Source organism: Xiphophorus maculatus, chromosome 18 (assembly GCF_002775205.1).
Source record: "Xiphophorus maculatus strain JP 163 A chromosome 18, X_maculatus-5.0-male, whole genome shotgun sequence".
Taxonomy (NCBI): Eukaryota; Metazoa; Chordata; class Actinopteri; order Cyprinodontiformes; family Poeciliidae; genus Xiphophorus; species Xiphophorus maculatus.
This window is the reverse complement of record NC_036460.1, coordinates 987,827-1,010,609: the sequence shown is the minus strand read 5'-3', so window position 1 is coordinate 1,010,609 and position 22,783 is coordinate 987,827. Positions and strand designations below refer to the sequence as shown.

The following is a 22,783-nucleotide window of genomic DNA, read 5'->3' as shown; positions in this document are numbered from 1 at the left end:
CTCCAGTGGGTTTAACTTGCGGTTTATTCCCCAACTTGACGTAACGGTGTGGTTCTAGAAAAGATAAACAATATGTCATGTTGAGGTTTACTTTTCTTACCCACATGCAGAACACCACAGGGAAACGGATAATCAGTAAAAATGGTTTATTGAATAATCAGAAAATCAGCAGAGGTGCGTCTGGTCCAGGAAATACGGCTCTCGGGAAATGCGGCACACTATGGAGGCAACAGAGAGAAGGTGAGTTCGAGGGCGTCGGAAAAGGGAGTGAGGGAATGAGAAACGGACTGATCTTACTTGCAGAGTAGATGGTGAAAGTCCGGGAGGGTTTAACTGTTGGATCGAGGTCGTTTAGTCCAAAGGGTTTTCTCAATGAGTCCGGGCTTGTCGGAGAACCAGCTGGGTCCAGGAGCTGGTGGCGGAAGGCGGACAGGCAGGCTCTGGCGGGCTGGAGACAGAGGAGTGTTCCGACTGACGAACGGCGTTTCCAAGGGAAGGTGCGGGGACTCGGGCAACCAGTGGGTAATCTCCACGGCGTCACGAGGGAATAGGTTCCAGAAAACCAGGGGGAAAAATTCCCTTAACACAGGAACTCGGCGTCTCGAAGAGGAGAACAACGAGAGGAATCACTCGGGAAGTTACTCAAGTGAACAAAGAGCTTTCGCTGGAGCTCTCTGACTACCATTGCTGGCAAACACTCAGGCATCGAAGAACCGGCAGTCAGCTCCTCTTGAGCTCCAGAGATGATGAGGAGATGCCGAACAGAACACACCTGTTCCCCCGCCCCGCCAGGAAAAGCAGTCTGTGGCGCCATCTGGTGGAAGGCTAGTGACTAGCCGAAAAAGGACCCAGACACGAAAACCCCCCAAAAACCCCGGAATCCAACACAATATAACGTCAGTGTCCGAATAATCCCCAAACAAATGACTGAAATAACATCACACATACTAAATAACTGCAATATTAATAGTCACAAACATCCCGTTTCTAAACAAATACACGACACAAAAGACCCACGTTGTGTCGCTTTTAAGTGCACACGTGTACAAAGCATGCTAGCAATTAAGGGCAAAACTGAAATACTCTGCTGAATAAACAATGTCATTGACTTCCAACATGACTTACTCGGGTTTCCACGCACACACATCAAAGGAAGGTGACAATAAATTGTAAACAGCAAGTTAAAGTACAAAAACTGCGAACGGTAAAATGTACAGTATATCATTTTGTTAAAATAAAATGTTGAATCTTGTGAACTTAAACTCTGTTTTGTGATTACTTAATTTATTTAAGGCAACCAGATTCCTAGATTCTGCTAAGTAAACTGTACTGTTCATGTAAGTTGGACTAGCAGCCCCACATCATCATACTGCCACCACTGAGAGGAAATGACAGGAATCTGATCTGTAAACCTTTAAAGTAAAAACTCAGAGTCTCAGTTTATTTAAATGATTCCTGGATATACAGTATAATACAGTATTTCAAAAGACGGCACGCAATCATTTGAATCAGCTGTTCTGGTATAGAGGCACATCTAAAACATGTAGAGCAGGGGGGCCTGAGGACTGGACTTGAGAAGCACTGAGCTAACGTCAGACTGTGTAGCAGACAGGCTTCAAGGTGTACAAGTTGTATCAGTTCTGCCATTATGCTGCACTTAGCTAACGGGAAGCTAACGGTGTTTGTGAGACGGCCCCGTAGAATGGGCATCAGCCAATGAAAAGCGGCCCTGTGGTAAAGTCCATTCTGTCTCGGATGGGGCCTGCCTAGAGGGCAGGCAACTAGTGTTAGTAGTGTTAAAAACACAACTAACACTAGTTGTGTTTTTAACACTAACCCTAATCCATCAATACAAATACAAATATGACTGAACTTCCCTTTAATACAGCATCAAACTGGCTGGTTATTGCAAATGACAGGATGTGAAGGTGAGTCATGTGCATGTGTGTGTGTCCAACTGAACAAGATATAAATTAAAAACTTGCAGAATTTTCTTCACCTTAATCAAAATAATTCGGAAAGCTCACCCTTCAGTTCAACCTGGAAAAGAATCTTGGTGCGTCGCTTTCAGACTTGAATGCAGCCCAGGAATCCCAGAATTCCTTCTGCTCCTTTTCATTCATAATTTATTTTATTTGTTGCATCAGATTCAGGTTTATTATTGAGCGAATTAAATAAAATGAAATTAAAGTAGAGATGAAAGTTTCTGCATCCATGTCATGTGAGAGAGAGAGAGAGACGGGGGGTGCGGGGGGGGGAGGCTGCGCGCGCAGCAGCGGAGCGTCACGGTTGTTTGTGGCGCATCAGCAGCGGAGCGGATCTTCATCATCATCAAAAGCATCTTCAGCTTCATCCAGCGGCTTGTTTCCAGGTGAGACTCCGACCTGCGCGGTTCTGGGCGCTCACAGTTCGGTTCGGTCCATGACTGGGCCGGTACCGCTCGGTACTGGACGGTTCGTGCTGGTCCGTGAGGATGAAGGTGATGAGGAGGAGGAGGAAGGAGGATGAAGGCAGAGTCGCCCTGTTGTTCCGCTGCAGCATCTACAGCAGCAGTTTGGACAGGATCTCCGTCCGAACCGAACATCCTGCCTCCGCTTCGGGCTCTGCGGGCTTTTCAAGCGGCTGCGCAATGTGCGCATGTTTAGTTCCGCTGCGGGGCGTTTCTCTCTTTACTGCGCACGTTGATGCAAAACCCGCAAACCGAGGCTCCTGCGGGTCCGGCTTGTTGTTGTTGCGGTTCGGGCTCGTTAGAGCGGCGTTCGGGCGGGAGATGGAGCGGTTTGGCGCTCTTTCTGCCTCAGTCTGCGCTGTTTGTGCGCTGTTTGGGTTGGATGTAAAATGGAGGCTGGAGGAGGAGGAGGAGGAGGAAGATGCCATGGCCGCCTCAGCTCGGTCGCAGATAGAATTACCCTGTTATGACCAGAACCAACCTTGACATGTTTCACTCCGCTGCTGGTTCCGAACCCGACCAGGTTCTGTTCGGTTCCGGTTCAGGCCAAGGTCAGCGAACCGGTTCGGACGGAGTGAAACCCAGTAGAATCAGTCTGTGACAACATGAAGGTGCGGGTGAAATGTGTTCAGCTGATTATGGGCCTTTGACCTTCGACCCTGTACCAAACTGGTACCAAGCACAGAACTGGACCTTTCCAGACTGTGACAAACCCGTCCCATTCAAAACCCAGGAAAGGTTCTGGTGAGAACAAAAACTTTCCAGGTGTTGGCAGGGCCAAGAACATGCAGCCAATGGGGGGGAGAGCGCCCCCTAGTGGTGGCTGCTGTCTGCTAAACATAAAGAAACACAACATGGAAGAACATCAAAGAACACGAGACATGAAAATATTCATTGGTTCTCAAAGGTTTAGTCTTTCAACGGCAGATATAATAAATTCAATTAAATACTGTGTTGTTGTAGCGTCTTAGCTTTAGCTTTAGCTAACATTTTAGCATTTGGATCTAAAAGGGTTTTTTTCAAACTGAACATTTTGAACTTTAACAGCAGAAACATGGAGGAGCTGATTCAGCAGAACCTTTCCTCCCTGTTGGACCCAGAAGATTCTTGTAATTGTGGCAGTATGTCCTGTGGGCTCTGAACGCACCACACAAGTGCCTGAATTTAATTGGTTGTGGCGCTGTCAGGGCCCCCCCTCACCTGGTAGACATCATGTTTTCCTTCCGGTTCAGACCTCGCTGTTTTAATGCGCGCTTGAACGATGCGCTTAACGACACTTTAATCGCTGATCGAGCCTTATTGTGGCGGAACCGTGGTGGACATTCTGGGTGGTGGTGTTGGTGGTGGACATTCCGGGTGGTGGAGTTGGTGGTGGAGTTTCCGGGTGGTGGTGTTGGTGGTGGACATTCCGGGTGGTGGTGTTGGTGGTGGAGTTTCCGGGTGGTGGTGTTGGTGGTGGACATTCCGGGTGGTGGTGTTGGTGGTGGAGTTTCCGGGTGGTGGTGTTGGTGGTGGAGTTTCCGGGTGGTGGTGTTGGTGGTGGACATTCCGGGTGGTGGTGTTGGTGGTGGAGTTTCCGGGTGGTGGTGTTGGTGGTGGAGTTTCCGGGTGGTGGTGTTGGTGGTGGAGTTTCCGGGTGGTGGTGTTGGTGGTGGAGTTTCCGGGTGGTGGTGTTGGTGGTGGAGTTTCCGGGTGGTGCTAGTCTTTCTGGTTTGGTGCACGATTTTCTTTTGTTCTTTTTGTTTGTTTTTGCTGTTTCTTTTGTAGGTCACCTCCCTGATTTGCGCTGCCATCTTCAAGTTGAGCCATAACTGTTATTTTAATGTGTGACTGGTTTTAAATTAGTATATTTCTGATTGAACAATTGTGTAATACATAAAATTATTGAATTGGGTGAGATTGTCTCAAGCCTCGTCTGTAGTGGGCCTGTGTGCCTTATGGGTAACTTTTTAAGTAGAATTATTGCAACCTTATATTTATTAAATTAATGGTCGTAAATTCAAGTTGCCCATTTGAATCACACTGGTAGCGTCACATAATGTTTCTCTGATGACGGCAGCAGACAGCGCATCACTTCCTGTCCTGTCTTCAGCTGGGAGCCATTTTCCCTCCTGGACTCTGCAGATGAACATTTTGATGAGGCAACAGCAATATGACACCATATGAAGTTAAAACGATTATTTTACATAATGACACCCTTTAGGTTGAGAGAAGTCCGATTTGACTCCATCAGAACCGGGTCTGAGGAACCCAGAACCAGGTGAGGATATGATGTCAGGTTGCCACGGAAACCTGCATCCTCTCTGGCTCGACCTCAGCGGAGTCCTGGTTCTGTGAGGTTCTTCAGGCGCTGGTTTGGATCAGAACCGCCCCAGTCAGGCGGGCCGCAGGCAGGATGCGGTTCCACTTCCAGGTGCGTCTCCATGGTAACGAGGCGTTGCCTGAGGTTAGGGTCAAACTGAAGGGAATGCTGGCTGTCTGGGTTAAAACAAACAGAAATAAAACCACAGAAGAAGACTGCAGGTCAAAGTTCATCTGGATGTTTTTCTCCAGCTGCTGCTGGTTCACTGCCGGTCTCACCAGAACCTCCCAGGATTTTACTGGCTGGTCCAGAACCTTGTGCAGTGACTGCATCACTTCCTGTTTTCAGGGAGGAGCTGAAGCTCAGAGTGAGCGCCACCTGCAGGGACTAAATCCCATCTCATTATTGGGGGGAAACAATGAACATTATTTTATCTATAACTACTACTCAGTGGTAGTTGTTATTGTGTCTTGTCTCTATGCTGTAACTGCGAAGTAATTTCCCTGCTGGGATGAATAAAGTAATTCTATTCTATTCTATTCTATTCTAACAAGGACATTTCTTGAGTGTAATTTGGGGGGTCAGAAAAGTTACAGTGAAATGTAACGTGGTTTAAAAAGTTCTTATTGTGTTCAAGCTGCAGGACCAAAAATGTACAACAAATGTGTGTTTTTGTCAGCAAACAAACTGAGAAGTCAAACTAAGATCTAAATGTTTAGATCTGATTTGGTTCAGAGTCACTGATCTAATCTCTGCTACACCTTTACAAAAATTAAGATTCTAAATAAAAACAAGTTTTATTGAGTGACTCCACTTAATAAAATTCCTCATAAACATTGATTTATTGCAGTGGCTCTCAATACAAGTTATGTGTTATTTAAGTTATAACTTGGTAAGTTGCTTGATTTTAAACCTGTTCTGGTTTTCCCATCCTGGTGGCTGAGAACCTGGAAGGTGAATATCTGGGAGAATCATAACTTCAGCTCAACGTTCAGAGCACCAGGGACTTTATGGAAACATATTCAGATTTTATTGGTTTAGTGGTTTTAAAGGCTCTACGTTGAAGATAGTAAGAAATAAAGGCATAGTTTCTTTTTTTACTGCCAGCTGCTCTGCAGTAGCCTCTCCGCTGTGGGTTAGCGCTAACGCTCAGCAGTTCAATCTCTTCTTCTTAATGTAAGAGTTAAAGAGCTAAAGGTAATTAGGTATTTGCTGCCTTTAACAAAAAAGCTAAGTCTATCAAACAACGTAGCAGTTTAGCTAGTTTTGATTTCAGACATAATGAGGCAGTTTATCAAGAGCCACGTTAGCCACGTTAGCACCAAGTACAGTGTATCAGGTCTAGGCACACTCAAACATTTCAACAAACCACAGGAATCACCCACTGATTTCAAAAGTAGCCTACAAAACGATGAATGCCCGACTTACCCAGCCTGGCAAGAACAACAGGCATCAGTGATCTTGTCCACAGCTATACTGATGTAGAGGGTGTGTGGATCTGCCGTTTTCCTCATGGAGCAAAAGCATTTTGCTGTGACTCTCAATGTTGGAGGCGTCGCGAGGCTCAAACACCTTGATCTCATCCAACAAGGATGACATGAACTTGTTAGTTCATCTGTATTGTAGCAGCTGATATATTGTGAAGATCCTGTAGAAATGATGCACTAATGGAGTCAGAAATACACTGCAGAGAATCAGTCCGAGTGGAAGACGCCATGTTTACATAGAAACAACGCGCCGCCAGGCTTTGTTTGGGAGACTTGAGGCCACGTGGGATTTTCTGGGTCGGTTGTGGGCGGAGCTTGGTAAGGTCCATATGACTTCAGGGATCCAAGCTTTGATGTATGTAGGATTATAAAACATGGAGCCCCAGTAGATTATATAGTAGATTATATAGCAGGCTGCCCCAGTCATTATTGACTCATGGTTGCTAAAAACTTTACCAGACCGACTGATTTTAGTGACATTGTGTAAAATATTGAATAAAATGTTGGGCTAGATGACTGGCTTTATTTACATTTAACTTTATGACACACAAAATTACAAGTGGATCATCCATATTGTCTCCAAGTGTATTCTGGGTAAAGCTTGTCACCAGCCCTCCGTCATCATCAGTCACTTGGCAACAGATGGCAAACTAGCTAGAGCATTTCTACAGACCAAGTTAACATGAGTGGAGCTCATGGAGCGGCAAAGTGAAAAGGATGGAAACAGAGAACAAGGAAAAGCCAAAAACTGGACGCATATTTTGTTCCTGGTCTTGGAGATGAACCGGAGTTTTTTGTTGGCAGCGATTCAGACCCGCCAAAACTGGCAGCCCAGCGAAGGAGCCGGACTGGTTACAGGTAGCAGCTCTGACATTATTCACAGAGCGAGTTAACTGTTGACTGACTGTAAACTGGATCAGCCCAGCCGCCTAGTTTACATCCCCTTTTCTCTCTGTCGGTGGTCCAGCAGTGACGTCAGGGACTGAAGGCTGAGTTCTGGTCGGGTTGAGCGGTTTTGAGCCAAGACGGCAGCATGGCGTCTATAGTTCAGGTTTCCATTGGAGAATCTTCCAGCTCGTCCAGTTTGTGTGAACGGCGGCGCGCGCGCGATGCGCGCCGAGTTACAAACATCCAGAGGAGCGCGAGCTGCTGCGACAGGCTGCGCATGCGCCGCGTGCCTCTGTGTTCCCGCTTCAACGCGCCGCTGCGTGCTCTGTTGAGAAGGACCTCGCTGCAGCAAACAGAAAGGGGCGGGGACGGACCTTTCCGTCAGTCCCATACCTTATTTGGAAATGGGACTATTGCATTCCGGAAATGAAGGGGGCGCTATTTTCATAATCACTAGTATAAATACCTTAAGACGCGGAGTTAAGAGGAACAGAAGAAGAAAGAAAGAAGTTTGAGGTTCTTCCACTGGTGTTCGGCTCACGATCACGGATCAATGCAAAACTCACAAAGTCAACAAAAGGTATTTTTACCTTCTTAACATTTTTTCACATAGTAAATCAATACGCTTTTCTAGATTAGGTTGAAAATACAATTAACAGCTGTAAACTAGTGAAATTTGTAATTCATACAGGGGAAGGCTAATTTTAGCATGTAGCATAGCTAGTTATTATCCCGCTGGGCACCATTAGATAGAAATAGATAACATGTATAATTGAGAAATGTATTTTATTCTCAAACTTTATTTTTTATTTTCATTATACAGATCCACGTATCTATTTGCAACATGAACATAAATATTTCTGTTTCCTTTGCTCATACAAGCTACAGAACCATTTAGCACAAACTGCTATGGTTCAACATAACGGTATGTATAACTACACTTGAAAAATATAAAATATTTTTTACATACTTACCAGTTTTCTAGTGTTTCTCTTTTATTTTTAAAGGTTAATCTTTTTTAAATATGTTTTGTACACCAATGTTAAATTTCTGGAAAGTCTAATATATTTTATAAACTAACAGCAGCCATTATAGTTGGGTGTAGTACCCAGATGTGATACTCTAATGATGAGTAGCACTACTTCAATATAGTTTTAGTAAGTAACTGCAATAAACTACACAAGTAAGAGTAACAAAGTATTTGGTGAAATGGCTATTATTAACTACTGTTTTACTGATCATAATGTGCAATGTGATTTTTTATTTTGTTTGTTTTTTTCAGATGCCTTTAAATGTTCTTGAAGCTGTTCTCCAGGAGGTGGCGCTAGCACAGGGAGACTCAGCTTACCTCACCTTGGCATCGACCTGCAAGTGCTTTGAAGCCGTTGAGTCTGAGCCAGTTTTCAGGAAGAAGACTCACTTTGCTTGGCTGGATGGTAAGGACCTTTGACTTTTTTTTACCTAAAACATGTGAAATTAGCTTCCAACTACATGAAATCGATTTTTCATTAACAGGTGAGATCAACTGGGGCAAATTTTCAAAAACATTCAAGGCAGAAAACCGGATTCCTTTTGCGGTTGTAACGTGTTCTTCCTGCCACCGGTAATATAAAAACTGTGGGCTTCACCGGCGATGGAAGACGAGGAGAGTACCCTGGTAACTACTGTGATGGCCGACCTGGACACTGCACTGACTGTCAATACTGAATGCAAGGAGAACATTAGTTGCTTTCCACTGTCTTTCACACATTTCAGTTGTCACACATTGTTAGTTTATTTTTTTAAATTATTTTAAATAATTTCTGCTAAAGAATATTTGCCTTTTGACGTGTGCAGTCATCCTTTTTAATAACGTGTTCTTTCAATATTATTTACATTTTTGAATGTTCCTTTTGTTGTAGCTCAGTTGATTTGCATTATTTAGTTTTCATAGAAATGGTGCAGTTTCCACACAAAGTTACATTGTGGCTGTAATTTGTTGGAGAGAGTAGAACCAATAAAGTAGTTGTAAATATATTGTAACAGCGTTGTTTAACAATAGGATAACCTTGTTTTAAAAATTTTAAATGCAAGCAAAGCTAATAACTTGCAATATTTTATATGTGTAAATACAATGTTTCCTATACTTTTTGAACAATGACTGGAATCAATACAAATTTTTTTTACAAACCTGACATACAGCTAAGTTTATGTTTTAACAGAATCAACTGTTGGGCTTTTTGTAATAAAGTAGCACATACAGAAACATATTGTTCAGTTACAAAGTCATAATACAAACATAAGATTAAAGGTATCCTGACTTTATGAAGAGAGATGAGCCCGGCGCCGTTAGGCTGGGATGGAGACACCTGATCAGGTGATTGGCTGAGCAGCTGAGATGAAGACAGTTATAGTTAGAAATTACACACTGGTTTAATTTATGTAACCAGTGACTTTATTCAAAAAGGTTTTTATATAGAAAAAAGATCATTCTCTCTGGCAGTTACCAGCGCAGTGTCTACTGCCGGGGTCCGAGCCCCAAAGATTATTTCTTGTCAAATAAACTTTCTAAAACTTTCTTTCTGTGTGAGTCTTTCCAGGTTGAAGCTACATTTAAAGTTTTAATTAATCTCTTTGGGTTTTGCAACAATTGGATATTTAAGGTCTTTATTTTATGAATCGATTGCAATTGATAGAATTGATATGGAATTTCTAAATGGAATAGTGGGACACCAGTCAGTTTACTGGTTGAACTGGAGTCCTTATAGCAAAAGTTTCCAATGAGACATTATGGTAAACAATGATAATAGCTGAGCCAGGTCAGCTATTAGTTTATATGGCTATGGTTTATAGAATCAACCAAAAATATTCTAGTTTTCTGAATGGCACTTGTTAGAAGTTCAGAAGTCTTTTGGTTTGTTTGTAAATTATATTCATAATGTGAATAATAAGAAAAATATTTGGCAAATAAACAACAAAAGTGCTCTGTGAATGGACGTACTAAGTTGGCCAAAATTGTTGACTAAATGTTTTACTGACCAAACCTCTTTTCCATCTAGTTCTTATTTAATAAGCCAGAGGCTATTATATTTTAGATTGTAACTTATTTATTTTAAGAGTACCATTCACAACATCAAAATATATTATTTGAACTTCATTTGTTTTTATCTGTTTTCTTAATCTGTGACGGACTGGCCATCTGTCCAGGGTCAGCAGCCCTCATGACCCAACTATAGGGATAATTCATGATAATTAATGGATGGATAAATGTGCTCTTAATGTAATGTACATTTGTCTCCAAAATATTGATTTGATTCATGTTTTATTACTTTTGTTTGAGATAGATTGGGTGTAAGGATAGATAAATACATCTCCATAATGTTTCCTTATTGTTGCTTATTCTAGATTGTTTGTTACTAATATCATTTTAAATAAAGATTTAATAAAGATTTGAAAATAAAAAAAGTGACTTACCACGTGACAGACATACCACGTGACATATCACGTTTTGTAGCCATTTCTTTACTATTTAATTTGTATTTTTAATGTTGAAAGTGTTCTTGGGTTTTAAAAGGCGTTGTCAAATAAAATACGTTATTATTAGTATAATTATTATAACACGATCGGTACAGGAAATAGTGTCACTAGCGCCCCCTTCATTTCCGGAATGAAATAGTCCCATTTCCATATAAGGTATGAGACTGACAGTGGTCCGTCCCCACCCCATTCTGTTTGCTGCAGCGAGGTGGACTTGGCTCTGTTCAACACGTCAACAGTAAACCTAGCTTTTAGCTTCAGCAGTTGCTAGCTGCTCCAGGCTCTGAGTAGAAATTGATAAAGTGTTAAAATGATCCGAACCCATCCGCGGTTCTGAACTGATTTGAATTTGTGTTGTTTCATCATTAGTGACCAGCAGCCTGATGTTTCTGTTGTTCTCTTGGTTTGTTGAACTTCATGTCAGATGGATTTCAGAATGGACCTTACCAAGCTCCGCCCACAACCGACCCACATGACCGCAAGTCTCACAAACAAAGCCTCACAAACAAAGCCTGGTTGTTTCTATGTAAACATGACTGATTAGTGAATCATTTCTAGCGGATTTTCACAATAAATCAGCTGCTAAATGGACAGAGGAACTAACAAGTTCATGTCATCAACTGGGAGAAGGTTACTGGTTTCTCAGTCACAAGCTGGTTGCAAACCTGAGGCCAGCAGGTGTCAGTCAGTTATGGTAGATCTGAACTTTGACCTCAATATGAGAAGCTACAGCCTGATAGGAGGAACCAAAGAGCTCTGTAAAGGTAAAGGCAAATCTTCTGAAGTTGGGATATAATTCATTTAATTTCACATAATTACCGCGGTAGAAGCCATTTGTTTGTTGAAATTTTATGAAATGTATTTGTTCTGTTTGATGTTTGTTGTGAATGACGTAAACTCACAAACTAACGAGGTAATTAGTCCAACGTTTAGAAACTACAGTGGCTGTAATGAGCCACAGCAAAGGGAAACAAAGGTAAAATAACCTGAACAGGTGATCAACTCAAAACCACTCCTACCTTTTTACTCTCTCTCTGTATTTTAAGCACACCTGTTACCGTGGCAACCGCCAGCGCCCCGCAAGACGAGCAAAGACGTTAAAAACATAACATTCAGTCCGTTACGATATCAAGTTTCCAGGCTTGATATTTATTTCTCGATTATTAATCAGCGCTTCCCTGAACACAGCGATGGTTGATGGACTAGCTGTACTTGGTGCTAACGTGGCTAACAGGAGTAACAGTTTAGTCCAAAGCCTTTTCTGCTAAAATAAAACCTTTAGTGTATGTCAGATACAGACACATTGCATATTGATCTGTTTAGCTAACGTAAGACTGTGTAGCAGACAGGCTGCAAGGTGTACAAGTTGTATCAGTTCTGCCATTATGCTGTACTTAGCTAACGGGAAGCTAAGGGTGTTTGTGAGACGGCCACGTAGAATGGGCATCAGCCAATGAAACGCGGCCCCTCTGGTAAGGTCCATGACATAGTCGCTCTCTGTGGTGGTGAGACTTGTAAGATCCACTGTTGCGGGCATGTCTATGTTGTAAAGTTAAATTATTATGAGCTTTATTATTTGGGTATAAAGGGCCGGTCATTAGTCCAGCCCAACGCTGACTTGTTCCGCTAGTGACTGGAGGGTTTATGTTTGTGCTGCAGAGCCACAGCTAACAGTTAGCTAGCTGTTAGCTCCTCTCTTCAGCGGTTCTAACGGAGCCGGTATTGTTCAGCTGCTGTTGCTCCTCCTACACTTTGGACTGAACCATTGTTCTAACAATGGGGGGATCTAAAAATGTATTCTTGTTCTTTTCTTAGACGAAAGGTGAATTTATTTTGTTTTTTGTTTCTTTTGTCTTTTTATATTGATATTGTTTAAATACAAGGGCTTCCTTCATGATTTCTTTGGGGGGGGCAATTATAGACTTTTTCCGGTCCGGTCCGGTCCGTCAGCACATAATGATGGACGGCGCCAACTGCTTCTTCTGTCTCTGCAAATACAAACTGGATCTCAGCCCTGATCTGGGTCAGAACCAGAACTAGAAAAGGGCCTGTTAAAGACGGTTCTGTTGGGTCAGAACCAGAACCAGCCTGGTTCTGTGACCTGGTTTTGATGAGACAAACTATCATTACTCCACCGTGAGTTTGTGTACTATGAGTTTGTTCTGATTTGTTCAGGTTCTTCCAAACATGACCTTTAACCTTTGACCTGCTGGTGGAAGCCTGTAGACACAGAGATGGAGGTCATTTCTCTGAGCTTCCTGTTCTGACCTCTGCTGGGACATCCGCTCCTGGGAAGATTGGCAGCTGTTTGGAGATGACCTTTGACCCTTCCTGTACACTTTGTGCTTCAGGAAGTGATTCTTAGGAACAAAGTGGCTTTGGTTAGGACATCAGGAGACGTTAAACTGTTTACTGTGCTGCAGCAATGCATTCTGGGTAAAGAATAAATGTCATTTGCTTCACTGCTGTAGAACGTGAGGAAACAGTCTGTAAACAGTCATTTCAAAATAAGAGCATCTAAACGTCTAACTACTGGAAAACTTCAACACAGATGTTGAGCTTTACTCAACTGACAGTTCAGAAAACAAATATATTAGCACTTTAGAAATTACCAGAAAAAAATTTAGAGGAAGCTAAGTGCGCTAAAGTTAACAAAGAAGCTAAAGCGATGAAGTTCTTCATTACTTGTAAGGTAACTTTATTTATAAAGCACATTTTGAGCAACATGGCCGTTCAAAGTGCATGTGTTTTTGTTGATCTTGGATGTCAGTGAATCCACCTGCACAGATAAAGGTGAAATAAAATAAGTTAAAAGTTAGCTCCACTGCTAGCATCTGCATGATGCTGGTTGTTCTCTGAAAAATCTCTGGGACCAGAACCAGAAATCAGACACAGGGGTTTCATTTGGGGTGTCAGAGTAAAGGGGTTGAATGCTGTGCATGCTCTGTGTCTTCGCCAGGCCCGGCTGCCGCGCCCTTTCATCATGACTAAAGAGGAAAACATGCAGGAGCAGGAGAAGGAGAGACAGGACCACGAGGAGCAGGAGGAGGCCCGGGTTCAGAGGGAGGAGGACGAGGAGCTGACCGAGGAAGAGGAGGACGAGGAAGAGGAGGAATATGAGCTAGAGGAGGAGAGGACAGAGGTGGAGAACGAGGAGGAGCAGGAGGAGGAGCGTGAGGAGCGAGAAGAGCAGGAGGAGCAGGAGGAAGAAGAGGCTCCTCCAGCTGAACCAGCGGCTGAGCCGGTTCCTGAGAACCAGAGTCCGGTTCAGGAGCCGGCCCGCCGGGCCATGGTCCACCCGTCGGCCCAGGCACCGCTGCCCAAAGACTACGGTACGTTGGACCTCTTTAAACCAGCGCACAGTACTGGAGGTTGGGAAGGTGACTGGTTCTGATCAACTGACGGTTCTGACTCTGATTAATTGATCGGGCCAACCCGGTAGATGGCACAGAGTCAAAATATTAACCAATCACGAACCTGGTTGGTTCCGAGTCTGAACCAGAACCAACCAAAGGAATCCCGGTTCTGTAAAAAACTCATCACTACTGCCCCCACACCTTCCTGCAGGGTACTGCAGCTATCAGTCAATAAACCAATCAAGTTTATTTGTATGGCACATTTCAGCAACAAAGTCATAGAAACACAGTCAATAACTGTCAAGTACAAAATCGCTACACATCATAATGTTGATTAATGTTTGGCGTATTTCCATCAGATGTTATCAGAGTTATGATTGGCTGATGATCCGATGGTGTGGCGAGCTGCCTAACCTTCGTCCGAGACTCCAGGAGGAGGTGATATCATCAATCGGCCATCATTAGCACTGTCATCATTTGTTGGTGCAGCGGTGACTCAAACTCACCAGACGAGATTTTCAAATTACTACAAAAATAGAATTTATGCTGCAAATTTCCTGCATTTTTACTGATTTTGCCACAACTGGGCTTTCTTTTCCTGATTTCTTGAATCTGTCCAGGCCTCAGGACTGAACTTTAACTATGCCTGGTTGGCAGGGAAACATTCAAGGCTTTTGAACATTTGTATTGAGCTTTCATAGTTGAAGTTGACGCAGTATTGTCTGAAAATGAGAGTGATTGGGTAAATACTGGTACAGATGAACCTGCTCTGCCAGAGCCCCTAACAAAACGTCCAACTGGACTGGAAGGTGACGAGTTACAGAGCTTCAGATTCTGATTACCAGGAAGGCCAATGAGCAAGACGCAGACGGTGTGACTGCCATGCTTCCGTTATTGTGAAATTAATGCGTGAACTATAAACCAGGCTTCCCCGTTTCCCAGGTAATATTGATAGTGTACGCCATGATGGTGAAGTAGCCCAATGTGCAAATACACTTCCCGCCATCAGCCATTTTAACGATTCTTTCTGAAGTTCTTATGTATCGTCCGTCACTAGATCGCCTTTAACGTTCCTTCAGGAAAACCAACATTGTTCCAAACAAAAGACAGAAGAGGAGCTGGAGCTGCTTCTGTTAGCAACAGGCTAGCAGCTAGCGAGACAGCAGTTACCTGAACGAGGGATATGTTGGTGCTTTATGTTCCAGTTGCTCCTCTGGTCTTTAGTGTGAAGCAGGAAGAGCGGCAGCTTCAGTCCAACTGAACCACACCATCATGATCCAACCGGAGCAGACCTCCTTAGGCTCAATGATACCGACTCTTTCAGAGGCTTTAGCGGTTCTGATCCGGTCTCCCGGTTCTGATTCTGTCTCCTCCCTCTGTTAACTCTGCAGCCTTCACCTTCTTTGACCCAAACGACCCGGCGTGTCAGGAGATCCTGGCTGACCCACGGACCTCCATCCCCGAGCTTTTCGCCATCGTCCGCCAGTGGGTCCCGCAGGTGCAGCACAAGATTGACGTCATCGGAAACGAGGTGAGGACAAACGGTCAGAACCGCAGGAGTTAAGCTGTGGCCAGATCAGTTTAGCATGGCAGGTATAACACTGAAACACCAGCTGGCTCTGGAATAGAACCGAGGTTCTGCTGATGAGGCCCAGAGAGCAGCCAGACAAAATGGCTGCAGGCAGGCCAAGTTTGGAGGGAACTGCAGAGCAGCTGGGCCTCACCAGACCCAACCATGACTCAGCAGGACAAAACATGACTTAGCATGACTTTTGTAGTCTTTGACAGTCTTTTGTAGATTTGAGTTGATAGCAAGATTTCAGTTAATTCCATAAAAATCTCCCGACTCTTCATCCTTCGTGCCTCATCCATCTGCTTTGAAAATGTCAAAATTTCAAAGCAGATGAAATTTGCTTTGAAATTTCCTGCAAATTTCACAACCAAGCAAATGAAGTTCACCTGTTGCTCCCTGGGTGTCGGCCCTTCAGAGACGGGAAGGAGCTCAGGGATCTGCTGCTTCTCCACTTCGATGGGAGTCAGTTAGGGTCAGGATGGACACTGGCACGACCTTCCTGGAGGGGCTGTGGTTCTCATCTGATCTGGGAACGCCTTGGAATACGGACGGACGACTGACCTTTCCTTGTTTCAGTTGTTGTGAATGTCAGGTGTCTTCAGGTGTCCTCCCAGTCAGCAGGATGCGACTAACTCAGTGTTTGTGTCTCCCAGATCCTGAAGCGCGGTTGCCATGTGAACGACCGAGACGGTTTGACTGACATGACGCTGCTTCACTACAGCTGTAAGGCTGGAGCTCATGGAGTTGGTGAGTGATTCTTCAACCTTCATCGTTCTTCTTCTGTGGTCATGAAAGGACTGCTGGTAGAGACCCAGAATGATCGCCACTGGTTCCTGGAGGCCAGAGGAGAGGCGTTAAGAGTTTCAGGAGAATCAGGTGTTTCAGGTCTGATCCTCACCTCCAGTCACAGAAGATCAGAAACAGATCTACGTCCTCAGAGTAGATAACATGATTGTGAAGCAAACCAGACACATGTGCTAGGTTTTTCTTGCATGATTGAATTTCCAATCCGATGTTAGGACCATGTTTGTGCAGTAATGTGAGTAAAAGCTTCCCCCAGGTGGTGGCGGTCCTCCACCAGAGCAGCTTTCAGTTTGGACCTCCCTGTGTCCAGGCGACCCGGCGGCGGCGCTGCGGCTCACCAGTCAGCTGATGTCTTTGGGCGCCGATGTCAGTCTGCGGAGCCGGTGGACCAACATGAACGCGCTGCACTACGCTGCCTACTTTGACGTCCCAGAGCTAATCCGAGTCCTGCTCAAAGCCGCCAGACCCAGAGGTGAGTGTGAGTCGTCCCACGAGATTATTACTCACCCACAGAGTCTGGGAGATGACGTCAGCTGCTTCTTCTTCTTCTCTCTTCAGTGCTGAACTCCACATGCAGTGACTTCCACTACGGCACGGCTCTCCACATCGCTGCCTCCAACCTCTGCCTGAGTGCAGTGAAATGTCTGCTGGAGCACGGAGCCAACCCCACCGTCAGGGTAAACTCTGCCTCACCTTCCCGTGCTTGATGACCAGCGTCTTCCTGCGGAGCTGCAGCTCAGACCGGTCCGGTCTCATTGTTTCTGCAGAATGATAAGGGCCAGGTTCCAGCTGAGGTGGTTCCGGACCCGATGGACATGAGCCTGGACAAAGCTGAGGCGGCCATGGTGGCCAAAGACATGAAGCAGCTGCTGCTGGACGCCGTGCCGCTCAGCTGTAACCTCCCCAAGGCCACGCTGCCCAACTATGACAACATTCCCGGAAACCTGATGCTGGCAGCACTGGGGCTGAAGCTGGGTGACCGTGTGGTTCTGGACGACCTGAAGGTAGTCCCACACTGGTTCCTCTGGTTCCTTATTTCCTCCTCCGTCAGCCACTTTGAGGTTCATTCATTCCAGAACCCTTTTGTCTCCACCTCAGACCGGAACCCTGCGGTTCTGTGGAACCACGGAGTTCGCCAGCGGTCAGTGGGTCGGGGTGGAGCTGGACGAGCCAGAGGGGAAGAACGACGGCAGCGTGGGCGGAGTCCGCTATTTCATCTGTCCTCCGAAGCTTGGTAAGCAGCGAGCTTCCTGGACCCGGTTCTGGTTCTAATGGACCAGAACTCTTCATGTTTTCTTCTGTTTGGACCTGCAGGTATTTTTGCTCCGGTTTCAAAGATTTCCAAAGCTGTGGATCCGACTCCGTCCTCGGTCACTTCCACCCCCAGAACCCCCCGCATGGACCTGGCTTCCCGCCTGGCTGGGAGGACCAAGAAGGAGAAGAAGGAGAAGGAGAAAGGTGAGGGACCAGCAGGTCTGACTGGGTTCTGGTTCTGGTGGAGAGCTGACTGAGCTGGTTGGTTTGTTCTCAGCCCAAAAGAAGAAGGCATCCGTGGCTAGTCTGGACCCGGAGGGGACAAACGTGGAGGTGGGGGACCAGGTTCTGGTGGCGGGTCAGAAACTCGGCATCGTTCGCTTCTACGGGAAGACGGACTTTGCTCCAGGTCAGTTCTGGTTCTGGAAGCTCCAGTCAGTTCTGTAGTCTGGACCAACCAGTACATTGAAACAGAGGTCCAGATGAAGTGAAGAGGAGGTGATGTTCTGGTCTGACCCGGTCTCTCTGGCGTCCCTCAGGGTTCTGGTTTGGTGTAGAGTTGGACCAGCCCACTGGGAAACACGACGGCTCAGTGTTCGGGGTCCGATACTTCAGCTGCCTGCCCAAATATGGAGTGTTTGCTCCGCCCTCCCGGGTCCAGAGGTAGGACTCTCTGACAGAACCCAGTGTTGCTCGTTGTAATAAGGCAGGCCTGGTTCTGGAGTGAGAGTGACGGTTTGGGTCGTTGTTGGTTGCTCAGGATCGGAGGACTTAAAGAAGGCTCCCAGAACGACGGCTCCATGGTGAAGAAGGTTCATCAAGTCTCCAGTAAGTTCTGCTCAGATCGCTAGAAACAGAAAAGTTCTGGTCCGACTCGGGCGAACAGAACCTGACCCGTTTGTTTCCCTGCAGTGTCACAGCCAAAAAGGAACTTCCACACCATGCGATCTCCTAAAGATCTGACCTCCGAGAGCTCCATATCCAGGTGAGAAGTAGTTTGACCAGCATGGGTCAAAGGTCATTTCTGGGTCAGCACCTTATCGTCTCAGAACCGTTACGGTTTGGTCAGATCCAGCTGTTTGGTGCAGACGGACTCCTGACAGCTTTGATTTGAGATGGAAGTGGTTCGGAAGTTATGTGTTTATGGAACTGGGTTCTGTCGGAACCGCAGAACCTGGATGGATGCACTAGAACCTCTCCTCTCGCCGCTGCAGGCTGCTGTTCTGCTGCTGGTTTCCGTGGATGCTCCGTGCTGAGATGCAGTCCTAACCATCGCTCCGACCTCTACGTTCTCTCCATCGTTCCATCCCTGAACGCCTGATGGTGAAGCCCCGCCCGCTGTCTTCTTCTTCTCCTGGTTTAGCCGTTCTATAGCAAAATCTATAGTGCCTTGTATCTGATTAACCGAGTCCAAGCTAACGCTCTGAAATCTGCCCTGCCTCTCTGGCGCCACCTAGTGTCCGGAACGGTCAGCGCGTCTGTTTCCGCCTCATGGTTCTGTTTCGCTGCAATCAGCTGGGAGGATCGCTTTGACCCAACAGTTCAGAACCAGAGCCTGGCTCTGGACGGGTTTCTGTTGTGCGGTGATGATGTCAGACCCAGCCGGCTGCTGATTGGGTGAGATCCAGAACTTTGTTTACCCACCATGTGTTCCTCTAATGTCCTCCATGTTTAACCAGGAAACAGGGTTGGTCATCTGCACTGCTCCGTTTTTACCTCAGCGTTTAGATTTTACAGATAAATTCAGCTAAATCCCCAACAAACCAACAAGTTTCACACACAGCAGCTGAACAGTAAAAATCATTTCATAATCAAAAATATTTTAGAATCTTAAAGACGATCAGAATAAAACACAAAATGCAGTTTGATCCATCTGCAACCTTTTACATAAACCTTTTATTTATACTTGCTTTTATATTTCAGAATGTTTGGCAAAATTTAAATTATGCTGCTTTATAATAAGATATTTATGTCATGCCTCAGTAAATACTAGAAGGTTCTCAATGAAATGCTTCATTTTAGTTCTGGTTCATCTAATCCCCCCATTCCTTTAATTTCCTTAGTGACTCATGAAGGTAATTTAATTATAAAATCATGTCTGAAATGAAAATGATCAGGCTTCTGCCACCAGGAACCTTCAAACTGGATCAACTGCAGGATTTAACTCAAAATGAGATAACGGGCAGTGAAACGGTGCCCACTGGATAAATATCAGCTTTGGGTTGATGGATGCAAAGAGCAGCTGCACACAAACTGTCAGTTTTTATTCCACCAAAACTCCTTGAACATTTGGCCTCAGACTTTCCTGCATAACTGAAGCTCTGGCCTCAGATCTCACCGCATGCAGACGACTCACTGCTTTTCCTTTGTTTTGATCCCGACCAGACCTTTACAACCTGAAGTTGATCCACACAGTGCAGATTTTTCCTGTTTCTATTCCACCCAAATGAGATGTTTCTCCAGAGCGCAGCTTATGTTGCTAGCGGTGTAAAAGCTAGCGCTCCACAGACTCTGGATCTGCTAACTCTGTCGTCTCAGCTAAGCGTTGCCGTTTGTGGGCCACAGTGATGGTGGAAGTTTGTCTTTGTACAGTAAATGTTGAGGTGCAGTTCGGTCAATGTGTTGCAGTGAAGCCACTTCACTGTCAATTTTGTAAACGTGGACTTTCCCTGGTTTGGCCACCAGGTGTCACTATAATCCCCATTTAGCCTGAATTCTTTGCATAACTATTTATTTGCAGCTTACAACCAGTTCAGACTGGTTTTGACCGGTTCAGACTGGTTTTGACCGGTTTGGTTCTGTAACTACCACCTGTTAACTTCACTTCTTTGCTGTCTGGTTTTAAAAATCCTCATTTCAACATTTTCAAACAGAATTTGCTTCAGTAACATCCAACAAGTTCATTCGTCTCTGACGTTATAAAAACCTTCCAGTGATGGATTCAGTTTTAACATCTCTGTAAATATTGAAACTGAACCAGCAGGAAAGTAAAGCTAGAACGGTCAGAACCTCTGGTTCTGTTCTGGTTCTGTCATCCCTACAGGAACTAACTCAGCTCTGGTTGTTTCATTGACTCTTAATGATCTACAGTGTATAGCCTATATTTTGATAACTTCACTAAGTGTCCCTTTTGTTTGGGTATTTTATGGGTCGTGTGTTCGGTTCCAGCCAGTGCGAGTGGGTCGGACCAGTTGGATAAACTCACTGCATGCTCTCTGTCTGTAACCTCCCTCAGTATTTTCTGATTGTTGCGTTTTCAGACTGTATCTTCCTCTCATCAGCATGAAAATGCTTCAAATATTAATAACTATCAATATAATAAAGATTTGATGTTTTTCTAATGTTTCTGTGTCTGCTGGTCCTTACCACCATGTTTCAGCTATAATCACCATTAAAAGGCCGAATCGTTTCTATCAGCGGTGGGCCCTGCTAGCTAAAACATTAGCCATGCTAACCCTACAGCACTAATCCTGCTACAGCGATTCACCAACACGGTATTTAGGGGAAGCTAACGCTACAGTGCTAACTTCTACCATGTGTTGTAAAAGATAATTCTGGAAGATATGACAAACTTTTTTCATGGAAAATGTTTGAAAATTACATCATTAAATGAATGGAACAGAAGAATGGGACTTTAGTGACACAGAACTTTGATGTGTTAACTTACAGATGTGTTAATTTACAGTAAATATATACAAAAACCTGCAACATAAAACCAATTTTCAGATTTTTTAAAATTTTCAACTATATATAGGACTCCACATAAAGCCATTAAAAACAAGTTTATATTAATCAATCAATTATACTTTATCAATCCCAAAGGGATAATATTTGCTCTTGAAAGACTACAACCGTCAAGCACCAATTTAATTGTGACATTATAAGTTTCTTTTTTATAACACCCTTTAATATCGTATTTATGTCTTGTTCTCTGCTATCTTTGTTTTTTGCTCCTGTATGTTTCTTATTAGTTACTGGATAAAAATAAAACATGGGAGGAAACAGAACTGCTGTGTAAACAGGCCTCACCCACTTCAAAATAAGAGCATGAATGTTGCAGGTCCCAGGTGAAGGAACAGGTGGGCGGATAAAAATCACCTGTTTTAACAATGATGTTGCACTGGTAGTTCTCATCTGAATTTATTCCAGGTTGTATTAATAAAGTCATTATACAACTTTGTAAAATTATTGTGATCAAACAATCACACTCAATAGTTAATCTATAGCACAACATCAGCTTATTGTTAGAGCAGGAATTATTACCTTGTAAATTAATACACATTACAGACAGCTGTCTCAAGCATGTGCAATATTTATCTGAGAAAATTCCCTGAGCAGCTAACCGGGTGCTAATAATCTAACTATAGTGACAACACAAAATAACATAAACCAAATACACAGGATAATATGGTAGCATATTGCTATCACGGAGGACAAAAAATCAAGTGTTATCACGTTGCAACGTGATAATTATCTTCTTAATTATTTCCAGGAGGTGGCGGTAGTGTGCTTTTCCTGCAGGCATAAAGAATGCTAGCACAGTGGCTAGCAGCAGTTGGTCTAGTTTTCCTTCATGCTCGATCTAAACATGGAGATAAACCACCAGTAGTATGCGCACTCTGAGCAGGATGCTAAACAGAAGGAAACGTGAGTCCGATCCTCTGGCTGTGGCAGCGATCCTGACTGACCGCCGGAACCAGGCTGAAGTTGGCTTCAGCAGGAACCAGGCTGACGTTGGTTTCGGCCGGAACCAGGCTGACGTTGGCTTCGGCAAGAACCAGGCTGACGTTGGCTTCGGCAAGAACCAGGCTGACGTTGGCTTCAGCCGGAACCAGGCTGAAGTTGGCTTCGGCAAGAACCAGGCTGACGTTGGCTTCGGCAAGAACCAGGCTGACGTTGGCTTCAGCCGGAACCAGGCTGAAGTTGGCTTCAGCAGGAACCAGGCTGACGTTGGCTTCGGCAAGAACCAGGCTGACGTTGGCTTCGGCAAGAACCAGGCTGACGTTGGCTTCAGCCGGAACCAGGCTGAAGTTGGCTTCAGCAGGAACCAGGCTGACGTTGGCTTCAGCAGGAACCAGGCTGACGTTGGCTTCAGCCGGAAACAAGCTGACGTTGGCTTCCGGTTGCAATTTCCGATTCAGGAAATGTCTAAAA

At 44.8% G+C, this 22,783-nt stretch overlaps 1 protein-coding gene across 1 annotated transcript; it reads left to right on the top strand.

Annotated features, from left to right (window-relative positions):
• The first annotated feature begins 2,240 nt into the window (after positions 1–2,240).
• On the top strand, positions 2,241–20,974 carry clip3 (CAP-Gly domain containing linker protein 3). Its single transcript, XM_023351358.1, has 14 exons — positions 2,241–2,371; positions 13,602–13,974; positions 15,390–15,529; positions 16,225–16,318; positions 16,686–16,847; positions 16,934–17,052; positions 17,143–17,379; positions 17,474–17,609; positions 17,690–17,833; positions 17,907–18,038; positions 18,169–18,292; positions 18,390–18,457; positions 18,542–18,614; positions 18,844–20,974. Exons 2-14 carry the CDS (start codon positions 13,626–13,628, stop codon positions 18,896–18,898), a joined length of 1,833 nt encoding a protein of 610 aa, XP_023207126.1. The 5' UTR covers positions 2,241–2,371; positions 13,602–13,625; the 3' UTR covers positions 18,899–20,974.
• The last annotated feature ends 1,809 nt before the right edge of the window (positions 20,975–22,783 follow it).